Source organism: Protopterus annectens, chromosome 5.part0 (genome assembly GCF_019279795.1).
Source record: "Protopterus annectens isolate FY-2018-M chromosome 5.part0, PAN1.0, whole genome shotgun sequence".
NCBI classification, from domain to species: Eukaryota; Metazoa; Chordata; order Ceratodontiformes; family Protopteridae; genus Protopterus; species Protopterus annectens.
In genome coordinates, this window is record NC_056735.1 from 18,488,147 (window position 1) to 18,500,918 (window position 12,772).

The 12,772-nt window shown below is 37.0% G+C and overlaps 1 protein-coding gene across 1 annotated transcript in view; it reads left to right on the plus strand.

Annotated features, from left to right (window-relative positions):
• Window positions 1–6,006: 6,006 nt before the first annotated feature.
• Window positions 6,007–12,772, plus strand: part of RP2 (RP2 activator of ARL3 GTPase) — a 499,618-nt gene continuing 492,852 nt past the window's right edge. Inside the window, exon 1 of the mRNA XM_044072074.1 lies at window positions 6,007–6,308. Coding sequence (XP_043928009.1) covers window positions 6,192–6,308 — 117 coding nt within the window. The 5' untranslated portion in view covers window positions 6,007–6,191. The remainder of the gene's footprint in view (window positions 6,309–12,772) is intronic.

Consider the following 12,772-nt stretch of genomic DNA (forward strand, 5'->3'; position numbering starts at 1 on the left):
AAAAGCCAAGAATTGCTCATAGAAATCATATAAGATTACGGGAATATGGCGGTATTAACTTCCAAGATATAGAATCTTATTCTATTGCTGAAAATTTTAAGTCTATTATACTCTGGATAGACTCAGCTTATACTAGTCAATGGAAAACCATTCAGGAGCAGATTTTACTAAATTCTTATAACTTTATCAAATATGAAAAATTAGAAATATATAACAATCATTTCATCTGGTTAACAAATTTTACCTTAGAAGGAAATTAATTTCAATCTTTAGACTCTACATATATGAAATTGATTCTTAAAACAGTTAAGAAATGTGTTTTTAAAACTCCATTAATATCAAAATGGGAATGTTTGTGATTTTTCCCCATTGCACACACCTCTAGATTTAAGGAGACCCACAGCAATCTTAAAATGAATTTATTAAACACGAATGGATTAGTATAATGGTCTGATTGCTTTGAAAAAGGAAGAACTATATCACCAGAATATTTAATTAAAGATTATAAGTTGGATGAATCTGTTAATCAGTTAATATTATCCATCAGTAAGACATTAAATGAATCTGAAGATAATATGAGTGAAGAGGAACAGAACACTATTCCCCCATTATATGTATATATGAATGCTATCATCGAATTGACCTACAAAAGAAGTTTGTATAAGTTATATAAGTAAATTATAAATAATAATAATAATAATAATAATAATTTTGATGCAAAACTCTGGAACTTTTTACGTAATAGTGAATTGAGTGACTCGATAGATGGCAAGAATAAAACCTTATTTCTGAAATCAGTTAGTTAAACTTCTTCAGATTTATACTGGAAAGTTTTCATGTGGAACTATATACACAGAATGTTACTCTCTATAAAATCTCTAAGTTTAGTAAAATGACTTATTCAGTCTGCTGGAGATGTAGTAAAAATGCAAAATCTGACTGGACATGCCTGTTTAGGGATTGTGGAAAATTAAATGTATATTGGAAATAGATAAGTATGATTTTTTTATGATCTGATAATTGTTCTTTAATTAGATCAGTATTACTGGGCGGCCACGGTGGTGCAGTGGTTAGCATTGCTGCCTCACAGCAAGAGGTTCTCCGGTTCGATCCTTGGCTGTGGTGCCTTCTGTGCGGAGTCTGCATGTCCTCCCTGTGGTCGCGTGGGTTTCCTCCGGGTGCTCCGGTTTCCTCCCACATCCCAAAGACATGCTGCAGGTGGATTGGACACTCTAAATTGGCCCTAGGTGTGCGTGTGAGTGTGCCTTCTGTGGAAGGTTGGGCGCCGGGCTGGCAACTCGACACTGTAAAACTCCACTGCCATTCAATGTGCGGACAAGGTTATCCGCTGTGGCGACCCCTAACTGGGAAAAGCCAAAAGAAGAAGAAGAAGAAGAAGAATTAGATCAGTATTACTAATGAATGCTCCACTTGCTTTGTCTGTAAAAGCCAAACAAAAATGTCTCTGCAGTAGCTAGAAAGTTATTACAAGAAACTGGAAATTGAATTCAGTACCTGCATTCAAAGAATTTTTAAATTTAACAGCAATACTATGTAAAACTGAAAAAGAAGTGATCAGAATAATATCTATAAATTATACTAAGACTTTTAGTGGCTGGGATAGCCTTGAAATATTTCTATAATACTAAGAGTCTTAATGTGGCAATTATATAAGATTACCTTGATGATTCAATGTAGTCCTAACATTGTATTATAGGTTCATAGGTTCATACTAGGCTATCTGCCCTAGGGCATTTATAAGCCTAGCCTGAATGTGTTTGGCTTTCGCCACCCATTTTAAATTTATTTTGCTATGCCCTTTTTTGAGGTTAGTATACTGTGCCTCTGTCTAACAGTGACACAGAAGTGATACCCGGGGTAAACCTACGATCTCCCATCCACTCATCAAGATTCCTCTTAAAGAGAGTCATTGAGGGACTCTGCCTAACCTGGACTGGGATTTTATTCCAGAGTGAAGGGAGCCTCTGGGTTATGAATCTGTCCCACCAGCATGTCCTATTTATTTCAGTGCTGAGGTTCAAGTCTCTCAAGCGCGTAGCTCGATGGGATTTGGATTTTCTGAGGTGCAGCATGTCCATTAATTCCGGGTTGGACATGGCTTTATACGTCAGGCACAGATCGCCTCTGAACAGGCGGTATGCCACTGAGTAGAGCTGGCGTTTCTTTAACCGGGCAGCATATGGCATCTGTTTGAGCCCTTTGATCCTCTTGGTGAGGTACTTTTGGGGTCTTTCCAGTTGCTGCAGGTGTCTGGTAAGGTACATCCCAAAAGGGGCATTGTACTCAATTATGGGCCTGATGAGGGATGAGTAAAGAGGCACGATGACGTCCCCTGATCTAGATGTGAATCCCTTCATGATTAGGTGGGCTATATAAAATGTTTTTCTAACCACTTTGGCCACGTGGTTGTCAAATGAGAGATTGCTATCAACTTGGGTCCCCAGGTCCCTAATTACTTCTTCTGTCCTTAATGGATTACCACCTATGTGGTAACTTGTGGGCACTTTGTTTTTGCCAAAGGGGACGACTATACACTTTTTGGCATTTAGCTTGAGGCCATGACTCTGGCACCAGTTGTCTGTTTCTATGAGGCCCTTTTGGAGGATGCTTGTGTCGACTGGAGAGTCAATTATGGCGCCCAGTTTGCAGTCATCTGCGAACTTGGTCAGCCACAGTCCTTCTGTGTTGGCCTGTACCTCCGAGAAATATATACCGAACAAGAGAGGTCCCAGGACTGAGCCTTGTGGGACACCACTTGTAACTGGTTTGGAGTCTGACATGGCTCCAGCAATTCTAACCATGTGGGTTCTGTCCTTGAGCCAGTTTGCAATCCATCTAGTGACATAGGGATTTATATTGAAGCTGGTGAGCTTATCTATAATGCCCGAGTGGGGTATTGTATCGAAGGCTTTTGCGAGGTCCAGGCAGGCTGTGTGGACCACCTTCCCCTCGTCAATGGCCTTGGTGACTGTTTCAAAGAAATCAACCAGGTTTAAGAGGCAGGATCTGCCCTTAACAAAGCCGAACTGGGTAGGATCCAGTGTTTGTAGGTCCCCAATATCTTTATTTATGAGGTCCATGATGATCCTTTCCATAGCTTTGCAGACCAAGCTAGTCAGGCTTATGGGGCGATAGTTTCCAGGATCCGTTGAGGCACCACCTTTATGGAGAGGGACCACTGTTGCTGTACGCCACTCTTTGGGCACATATCCTGTAGTAAGGCTGAGATTGAACAGTAGTTTTATGTTTGGGTTTAGCTCTTCTTGGAGTTCATGTAGGGGCGAGCCGGGACACCATCTGGTCCCATTGATGCTGTGTTTTTGCTTTGGAGAGGGTGGCTCTTACCTGAGCATCTGAGATGTCAGGGGGGGCAGCACTCTGCTGGGATAGATATTTCCCTTTTGGTGGGGAGAAGTTTGCGCTGAACTTGTCAGCTAGGATGTTGGCAATGTCTGTGGGTTCGGTGTATTTTTTGTCATTTTGGACTAATTCTGAGCATATCTGGGAATTACCACCCAGGTTCCTAACATAACTAAAGAAAGCCTTGTGATTATCCTTAGTGTCCTGTGCAATTTTTCTCTCGAAGCTGGCCTTAGACAATTTTATGTGTGCCCGTAGTTTTTTGCTAATACTGATCAGTGATGCCTTCCCTTTTAGGGATTTTGCTCTGTCATTTAGTAGCTTCCTCCTTCTATTGTATAGTTTGTTTATGGCTGAGGTCCACCAGACAGGACGTTTGCCTTTGGAGGATTGGGTCTTGGTTTTATTTGGGATCGCATGATCCATGCATTCCTGAAGGTGTTCATAGAATGCGTTTAGAAAGGATTCTGCGTTCTGGGCCATATTTTCCACAGGCCCGGGGGCTTTGAAGGATTCCACCTCGGTTTTGAGGAGTGTGAAATTTGCTTTAGAGAAGTTTTTCACTGTGGTTTTCTGGGCAGTATGTGATGTGATTTACAGTATGTGATGCTGAATTTTTTCTTTTCTGTGTATATGTCGTAAATATGTTACATTAAAATAGTTCTTTAAAAAGCCTTCTTTATGGTAGTAATATTGCGTTTGCAGTCTTTATGTCAATATTGTGATACATTATAATGCACATATGTGTTCCACACTATAAAAACAATCCTGTTATCCCCTTACATAAAGGAGGTAAATCACTTGAACTAGCAAACTACAGATCTATAGTTATTCTGCCCCCTTTCTTTAAAATACTTAAAATGTGTTCACATATACTTGATCAAGCACATAACAGAGAAGTTACTTTCTACAACACTATGGAGTTAGGCCAGACCACAGCACATAAGCATGATTAACTATAGTAAACTATAATTGTACAGGTGAAATCAAGGCAAAATTGTTACATTCCCTGTACTTTCAGCTGTTCTCAAATAGCTGGTCCTCACAAACAATGCAATCAATTTATTTTAAGTTATTTCAGCAATAGAACACAGTGTGTATGCTGTGCTGATGAGCTGGCAGTTCCATAACAAATAGCGTTGGGTGTGCCTTAAGGTTCTACATTAGGACCATTGCATTTTAATATATTTATACATAAAATGCATACATTCTGTCACCCAGCATTACTAATCCAATATACAGATGACTCTACACTAATATGTGATGTCTCTTCAATCAAGCAGCTTCAAGTTGACTTGCAGCAGGCTGCAGTACTCTTTTGCAAAAATTGAAAACTGACTGGATCAAGTTAAACTACTAAATACAAATAAAATGCAAACTAATGGTACTTTTCCCTCTAACCTAACAATTAAACTATACACATTTTATTATATTTTCAGTCAATAATGCTATAACTGTGTTAATACAAAATGCAAAACTAGTAGCAGCAAAAGTAGACCATAGATTAAAATTCAATCAGCACACCCAATGTGCAGTTCAAAAAGCTAACAACAAACTGGTAAAATACGCTTGCTGTGTGTTTTAATACTGCACTTGCTTACTATTATCTATTTAATTGTGGGTGGTATATATTATATACAGTTTTTCTTGTTTAGGTTCCTTGTTCTCGCTGACTTTATTAATAGGTGACTCAGTTTTACTGCTGTATTTTATAACAATATGAGCATAATGCTCTAGCTCAGACCTATGTACTTCCTAGTGTCTCTACGGCACATCAGTTTTTTAGTAATCTACGAACCTCTTTATTATCGAAATTGGAGTAATCATATAATAAAACTGCAAAGTCTGCAAGTAACGACATTAACTGAACACTTCAGTGTGATCACTCCTTTAACTGGCTGGAGCCATCTTTCAAACATTTTTTTCCATTTTAAAATCAGTGGTTCTGGGTGTGGTATGTTGACGGAGGTGTGCCTACCCGAGGCAAAGGGTGTTTGTATTACACGAGGTATGGCTTATTTACCTGAAAATGGCAGGATGTATTCTGGAGACTAAAAGTGCTGGAAAAGGCTCAACTGCAAAGAGAAGGTCCCAACACCTGTCTGTCTGTGAAACTCCAGTCCTGTAGTGCACTTTAATAAAATAAGTTATTATAAATACGTTTTGTTTAATAACTATTTTCGTCGAAAACGGGTATTTTTGTATCGTGCTTGATTTTAAACTTAGGTGCCACTCATATGTCAGTTTATTGTTTTTACATTAGGGCTTTTATACCTAGTGTTTTGTCTAAGGAACACATACTTTGTAATTAAGCATCCCACCTCGCGTGAATTCCCTTTTTTATTCACAGAACCTATCCACAATAACTTCATCGTGTTGTTCAGGTTCGTTCCGAAGACCGAATTACACACTACATAAGAAGCCAAGGATATGTCATTTTTTACTCTTTGAAGGTGGGGGTGGTATCATTCATTCTCCTCTGATTGGTTCGCCGTAATTGCGGAACGTGTCAACAATCGGAGAAGTGTAGGCGAGGTCTATCCCTATTGGTCCTATGTAATCGAGGGATGTGTCTACAATCAGAGGATTGTAGGCGGGGTCTGCAATAATTGGTCCTTTGCGATTAGCGTTATACCAGGCGTGCATTAGCAACAGTAGTAGGTGGGGCAACAGGAAGAGAGCTTGCCGTTTAGGGCTAAAGAAAGTGGGAGGTGGGTTTACTAAGTCACCGTGAAAGCTGTTTATATGGTACTAGGAGATTTTTTATTTAATTATTTATGGTGGAACATTAGTTAACAAGGCATCTAAAAATGGGATGTTTGTTTTCTAAAAAATCGAAAGGGAAAAACGAGAAAGAACAGGTTACTACATCCAGTGCAGTTAATGATGAGGCACCAAAGCAGTACAGTTGGGACAAACGAGAGAAGGTAATGTGATTTATTCATTTTAGGCTGTCTTAAACACAAGCTAAAATATGTTGTTAGTTAACTGTACATCATTTTCTTTGGCCAGTTATTTTTCCTCTGTCCTACGAAGATAGTCCTGTGCAAAACGGTTGTTGGTTGCGCTTCATTGTGGCTGCTTTGCCATCTGGTTAGTATGTACCAAGTTGTGTTACTTGTCTTGACTAATGTGTTTTTGTGAGTAGTAATAGTGCATATGTCATTATATCAGATGTGAAACTTGTTGATTCTTATACAGTACATCTGAGATTTCAGATCTATTCTGAAAGCTATGCGAGGCCTGGTTTCTTAGTTACATGTTGAGATGGAGGAGTTTTTGTTTGTCATGTTTGCAGATAATGACCCACTTTTTTTCTGAAACCATTGCAACTTCCGGAATTGAGGTGATCTTACTTAAGGGTGTTAAGAGAGTAGGGCTACTTCCCCTAAATTAAACAGATGCAAAGTCGTGGAAGAAGCTTATTAGTGCTATTAATTAATGTTTACTCGAACGTGACAGTACTGTCTTACGGTTTATTTTCTAAATTACTTTTAGATACCTGTTTATCTTACTGAATTACGGTCCACGTGTAATGTGTAGAATGAAGAGTTTTAGGTTCAGAGTTATTTACACTTGTGGATTTCCAGTTGTACTAGTACTGAAGCCAAAACAATGTTTCACCAAGATCACGTAAAAGCAATGTAAGCCACTTCCTATTTAAACTTTCCAATTTTTATTTCTGTTTGCAGCGTTAAAAATGTTTAGGGTAGTGTTACATTTTTTTATGATAGTTTAATGGAAGCCTTTTCCCTTCCACACATTTTATGTAGCATTTTTACAGGCAGTGAAATATTTTGTCTTAGTTTCAAATGCATTATGAGTGCTTTAGGAAATTTAACTGGCTCACCCTGTATCTTTGCATAGTTTCCTTCCTGGGTTGCCCAGCTGGTTGTAGTTGGTTGAGGTTCTGAAGAAGCCTACATGAGTTAGGTGAAAGCGCTTAACCTAGGATTGTATTTACGTGATCAAGTGTTATTGTGAGTTGTTTTAATAAACATCTTGGCTGTTTTAGCTGTATACACTGCGTTTCCTCTTATTTTGTTGGCAGATATACTTATTGGGTTTGTTCTTCCTCGCAACATTTTACTTCCGTAGTTTGCCTACCCACTACTTTTTACTGTGTTTAAGTATAGTCATCTGATTAAAAGACTCCACTAAATATTTATATGCAGCAATTTTTTTAATGGCATGTTTGCAGCGCGGGGGGTGCTGTATCAGTAAGGGTAAGAAGTGGAGATTATCTCACTCTTGAATTCAACAATAAGTGCATAGGTTCATAGGTAGGTACTAGGCTATTGGCCCAAGGGCCTACATAAGCCTAGCCAACAAGGTTCCCTGGCTTACGCCACACAATAAAGTTGTTTTCCTGTGCCACTGTCGAGCAGAGACACAAGTGATCCCCGGGGTGTATTTCCTATCCACTCATCAAGATTTTTCTTGAAGAGTGCTAATGAAGAACTTTGCTTCCCTCCAGCATGTCTGGTTTATTGTGGTGACAAGGTTTAGGTCCCTAGAGTGTGTAGCTCGGAAGGATTGGGATTTCTTTAGGTGTGGCATGTCCAACAGCTCTGGGTTTGACATAGCTTTATATGTTAGGCAGAGATCACCTTGGAGTAGGCGATATGCTACGGAGTAAAGCTGGAGTTTTTTGAGATGGTCAGTGTAGGGCATTTGTTTGAGGCCAGTAATCCTCTTTGTGATGTACTTCTGTGGCCTTTTCAGCTGCTGCAGATATCTTGAGGTACATTCCAAAAGGAGCATTGTACTCTATAATGGGTCTGAGTGTCGAGTAGACGGGAACAATGATCTCATTTTTCCTGGATAAGAACCCTTTTATGATGAGGTGCCGCATAGATGGACTTCCATGCTGCTAAAATGAATGAGACTTTGTTTATAGTGATTTAAACTTTTTTGCAGCAAAGATATAGCAGTAGAAACTCCAAAAGCAAGGTGCAGAAACGGAGATGATGTACAATCCACTATAGAGCTTTATTCAACCACCAAATCCACAAACAGAACGAAAAACAAACACTTGAAAATACATAAACGCCTTAGATATTCCACCATGCATTTTCGTCTCATACATAGACTTCATCAGATGACCAGCCTGTTTCAGGAGGACCAATATTTAAGGACCAATATTTAAATACAACCAATTAATCAGTTTATTATACAATTAAGTAATCTACCAATAAGTTATAAAAAGTACTTAAGACCATAATTATACCCATACTTCAAAAAAGCTTGCTAAAATTTATCAAATCAACATTATAGTTCTTTATACTTCTCAAATTAAAACCCATTAAATAATATTATTATAAAATCTTCAAAAAAGTCATTATTTAAAAAAAGTCATTTTTTAAAAAAAGTAGTTTCTAATATAAAAGTATAAATAAAATACAGGATATTCATTTTGTGCAGACCTTTGCCCTCTAGTGGCTATGTTTAGGTTATATTTCATATCCCTTTAGAGCTTGTCAGATCTTAGCTTTAACAAAGGTTTAATAGAGATATAGTCGTTTAAACCTGGGGGGTCACTTGCTTCTAGGGTTATCTGCCACCATAGCTCCCTGTATTCTATTTTATCTTCCCAAGGACCCCCCCTAATATCATTTTTAATTTGTTCTAAGACCATAAAACCAAAACTAGCATCTGAACAGGTCCTAGTATGTTTAAAAAGAGCATTAGTTTCCTTTCCCACTGAAATTTCATAACTATGTTCATAGATCCTTCTTTTTAATTTCCTTTCTGTCTTTCCTACATAGGACACACATCCTGCAAATAGCTAAATATATAATTCCCTTAGTCTCACAATTGTAATATTCAGAGCTATTTATCCACTTTTTTTTCTACTTTCCAGGTAGTAATTTTCTAAATTTAAAATATATATACCTTGGGTACAATGGCCACATTTACATGTTCCCTTCTTACCCCTGTTATTACTACCTACTTGTTTGTTCTCTAAAATAGTTCTGATACAGTGGGAATTCTTATAGATCACCTTTTGTGGTATATTGGACAAATCTTCTATGTCCGAGAGGGAAACAAATCTCTCCCATTCCCTTAAAAAAATCTTTTTAACATTACTATTTAAAACATTGTATTCTAGTATTAAGGCCTGATTAAAATCCTCTCTAGCCTTTTCTTTGATAAAAATATTACTGTATTATTTACATCCTAGTATGGGTTTAAATTTGTTAATTCTCCCTTTTTCCACTTCTTCCTTTATTTGGGTAATGAAATTCAGAGGGTAGCCCCTCTCTAAAAACATGTTCTGTAGTAACTCACACTCCTTAAGAAAATCACTTTCCGAACTTGTCATACGGCAACCCCTTACAAATTGTCCCTTCACAATGTTTTTCTTACAATGTAAAGGGTGTGCACTTTCAAAATGCAAGAAGGAATTGCAGAAAGTTGGTTTTCTATATATTTTAGTTTCAAAATGTGTACCTACTTTATATACCTCAATGTCCAAATATTGCAGGCTAATGTCAGAAATTTTATATGTAAACCTCAACAAATTAGTTGTATTACTTGTATACATTATAAATTCCTCTAATTTATCTTTTCCAGCTGTCCAAAAAAATACTATGTCGTCCAAAACCCTACGATATAAAGACCAACATTTTTCAAATTCAGTATTAAAAATATATTTCTCCTCCCATTTAGCAAGGACCAAGTTCACGTATGTAGGAGTACAGGCAGCTCCCATTGCTACCCCCTGAATTTGTTGATAAAATTCACCATTAAAATAAATAAAACTATTCTTTAAAATCAAATCCATCAACCATATGTTTACTAGTTTCTCATCCTGTGTTAATATTTTGTCCTCCTACACAATCTCCTCCAACATTTCCATCTCCTCCTTGTGGGGAATGGAAGAAAACAAATCAGTGATGTCTATGGTTACAAAAAGAAGATTATCATGATATAACTTGTTAGAAAATTCTTTTAAAAGATCCCAGGAATCCATTGATATTGTATTCCTATGTAGCCATAATTTTTTAAATTTTTTATCTACATATTTAGCCAATGCATAGGTTTTAGATCCCTCTGCAGATACATTAGGTCTAAGTGGGGGGTCACTTTCACATTTATGTATCTTGGGTATACCAAATATAGTGGGGGTTTTGGGTTTATCTACTTTCAAATACATAAGTATTATAATCAATCAATTTCTCATACAACATATTATTTATACTCACATCTATTTTATTATAAGCTATATTAATCTCATTTAAAGACACATTACAATATTTTGTTTCATTCCATAATAATGTGTTCATCTTGCTCTCATATAATATGTTGTCCATAAGCACCATTCCTCCTCCTTTATCTGGTTTCATTACCCTAATATTTTTATTGTCCTTAACTTCATACATTATTTCTCTCTCTTTTCTACTTAAGTTTCCTTTATACCCCACCTTAGTCTGTTCTTTTCTTATTTCCTTTTCTAACACCCTTTCTAAATTTCTTAACTGGGGATGTAAGGGGGGATTATAAGTACTTTTCCATTTTAATTCAGTATTATTGTTTACTTCTTTAACTGGGAACATGATATTTAAATTAACTTTTCTCAGGAACATCTTAATATCTAGTAGGCTTCTAGTCATATCACCCTTTTATAGGGAATGAACTTCAACCCCTTAGAAAAAAATCCAAAATGTTCCTTTGCTATATTTAAATTGCTAAAATTGTATATAGAATAATTATTGTACGTATTCCTGACCCCTTCCACAAGAATATCAGTAGGGGATATGGTGGGGGTGGGTTAGGTGAGTATTCCTTAGAATCCCCCCCCCTGAAAATTTGTCTCTTGTAAGCTTTGTTTATTCATCAGTCTTTCAGATCTCTTTAGAGGGGGATAATCTTGATCATATTCCTGTTCATCATCATAAAAATGTTCTTCATTCCTTTTGTTTTCCATCATAGGTTCATTAAGATTGTGTCTGTCAAAAGTTTGTTTAGAATACTTCTGTGGAGGTATGGGGTAACTATTGTTGCTATTATATGCCTTAATATCCCTCTCCAACTTTTTCATTTTTCTGTAAACTAAATCATCACATTTGTTGTCTATATCGTTTCTAATGGAATAATATTTTTCTTTCTCCTCCTTAATAGTAAACATTAAATCCTCCTTTACCTGCTGGTCTAACTCATCTATGTCCTTTTGGATTAAATCCTGATTCCTAACATTTTCCCTAATGATTAATCTTAATACATCTAAACCACATTTATTAAACACTTCAATGAGTTCATTGTAAAAAGTAGAACCAACCAAAACATTATTGGGAAATTTATATACCCGTAGGCCTTTAGGTACAATTTCCCTAGAGATACATTCTTTTAAGTATTCGTTTTCAATCTCTAATGTTCGATATTTATGCATTAATTTGTAAAGTTTATCACATTTACTTCTATATGAGTCGCCAGAAACATACTGTTTGTTGTTAGAGTGATCAAGTTTAAATGAATATTTAGTCCGTAACCAGTCCTTCATATCTTTAAAAACTTTAGTTTTGACAGTACCTGTCGCCATAGCTCTAGCATCTGGTGCCTTTGATCTCTGCCCAGTATTTCTGCTGTTATTGGAACTAACTCCATTTTCGCCCACTTTAAAGATGTTCGGAGTAGTAGCTGGATTAAAGGTCTCACCATTTTCCTCTCCAGGGTCGCCGACGCCATGTACTACACCAATAAGCTCCCTTGGATTTTCGTCCTGTATAAATAACCCTTCGATTCCTGGCTTATGACGCTGAGCTAGGTTTCCGTAAATCCCCACCAGGGATTGGCTGAGTGGGGTAAGTAAATCTATCAATTCAGTAAGCTGGCCAATCAATTTCTGCGATTGGCCCAGTTCATCCTGCCCTCTGGGATCAGGAAGTGGTTGCGTCTCCATCTTCTCGCCACTCAAAGTACCAATAACCAAAAATAAAGTGGTGTAAACTGCCCAAAATGACCAAAAACTCCAAAAGCAAGGTGCAGAAATGGAGATGATGTACAATCCACTATAGAGCTTTATTCAACCACCAAATCCACAAACGGTACGAAACAGAACAAAAAACGAACACTTGAAAATACATAAACGCCTTGGATATTCCACCATGCATTTTCGTCTCATACATAGACTTCATCAGATGACCAGCCTGTTTCAGGCGGACCAATATTTAAATACAACCAATTAATCAGTTTATTATACAATTAAGTAATCTACCAATAAGTTATAAAAGTACTTAAGATCATAATTAATCCCATAAAGGGATATGAAATATAACCTAAACATAGCCACTAGAGGGCACAGGTCTGCACAAAATGAATATCCTGTATTTATTTATACTTTTATATTAGAAACTACTTTTTTTTAAATAATGACTTTTTTGAAGATTTT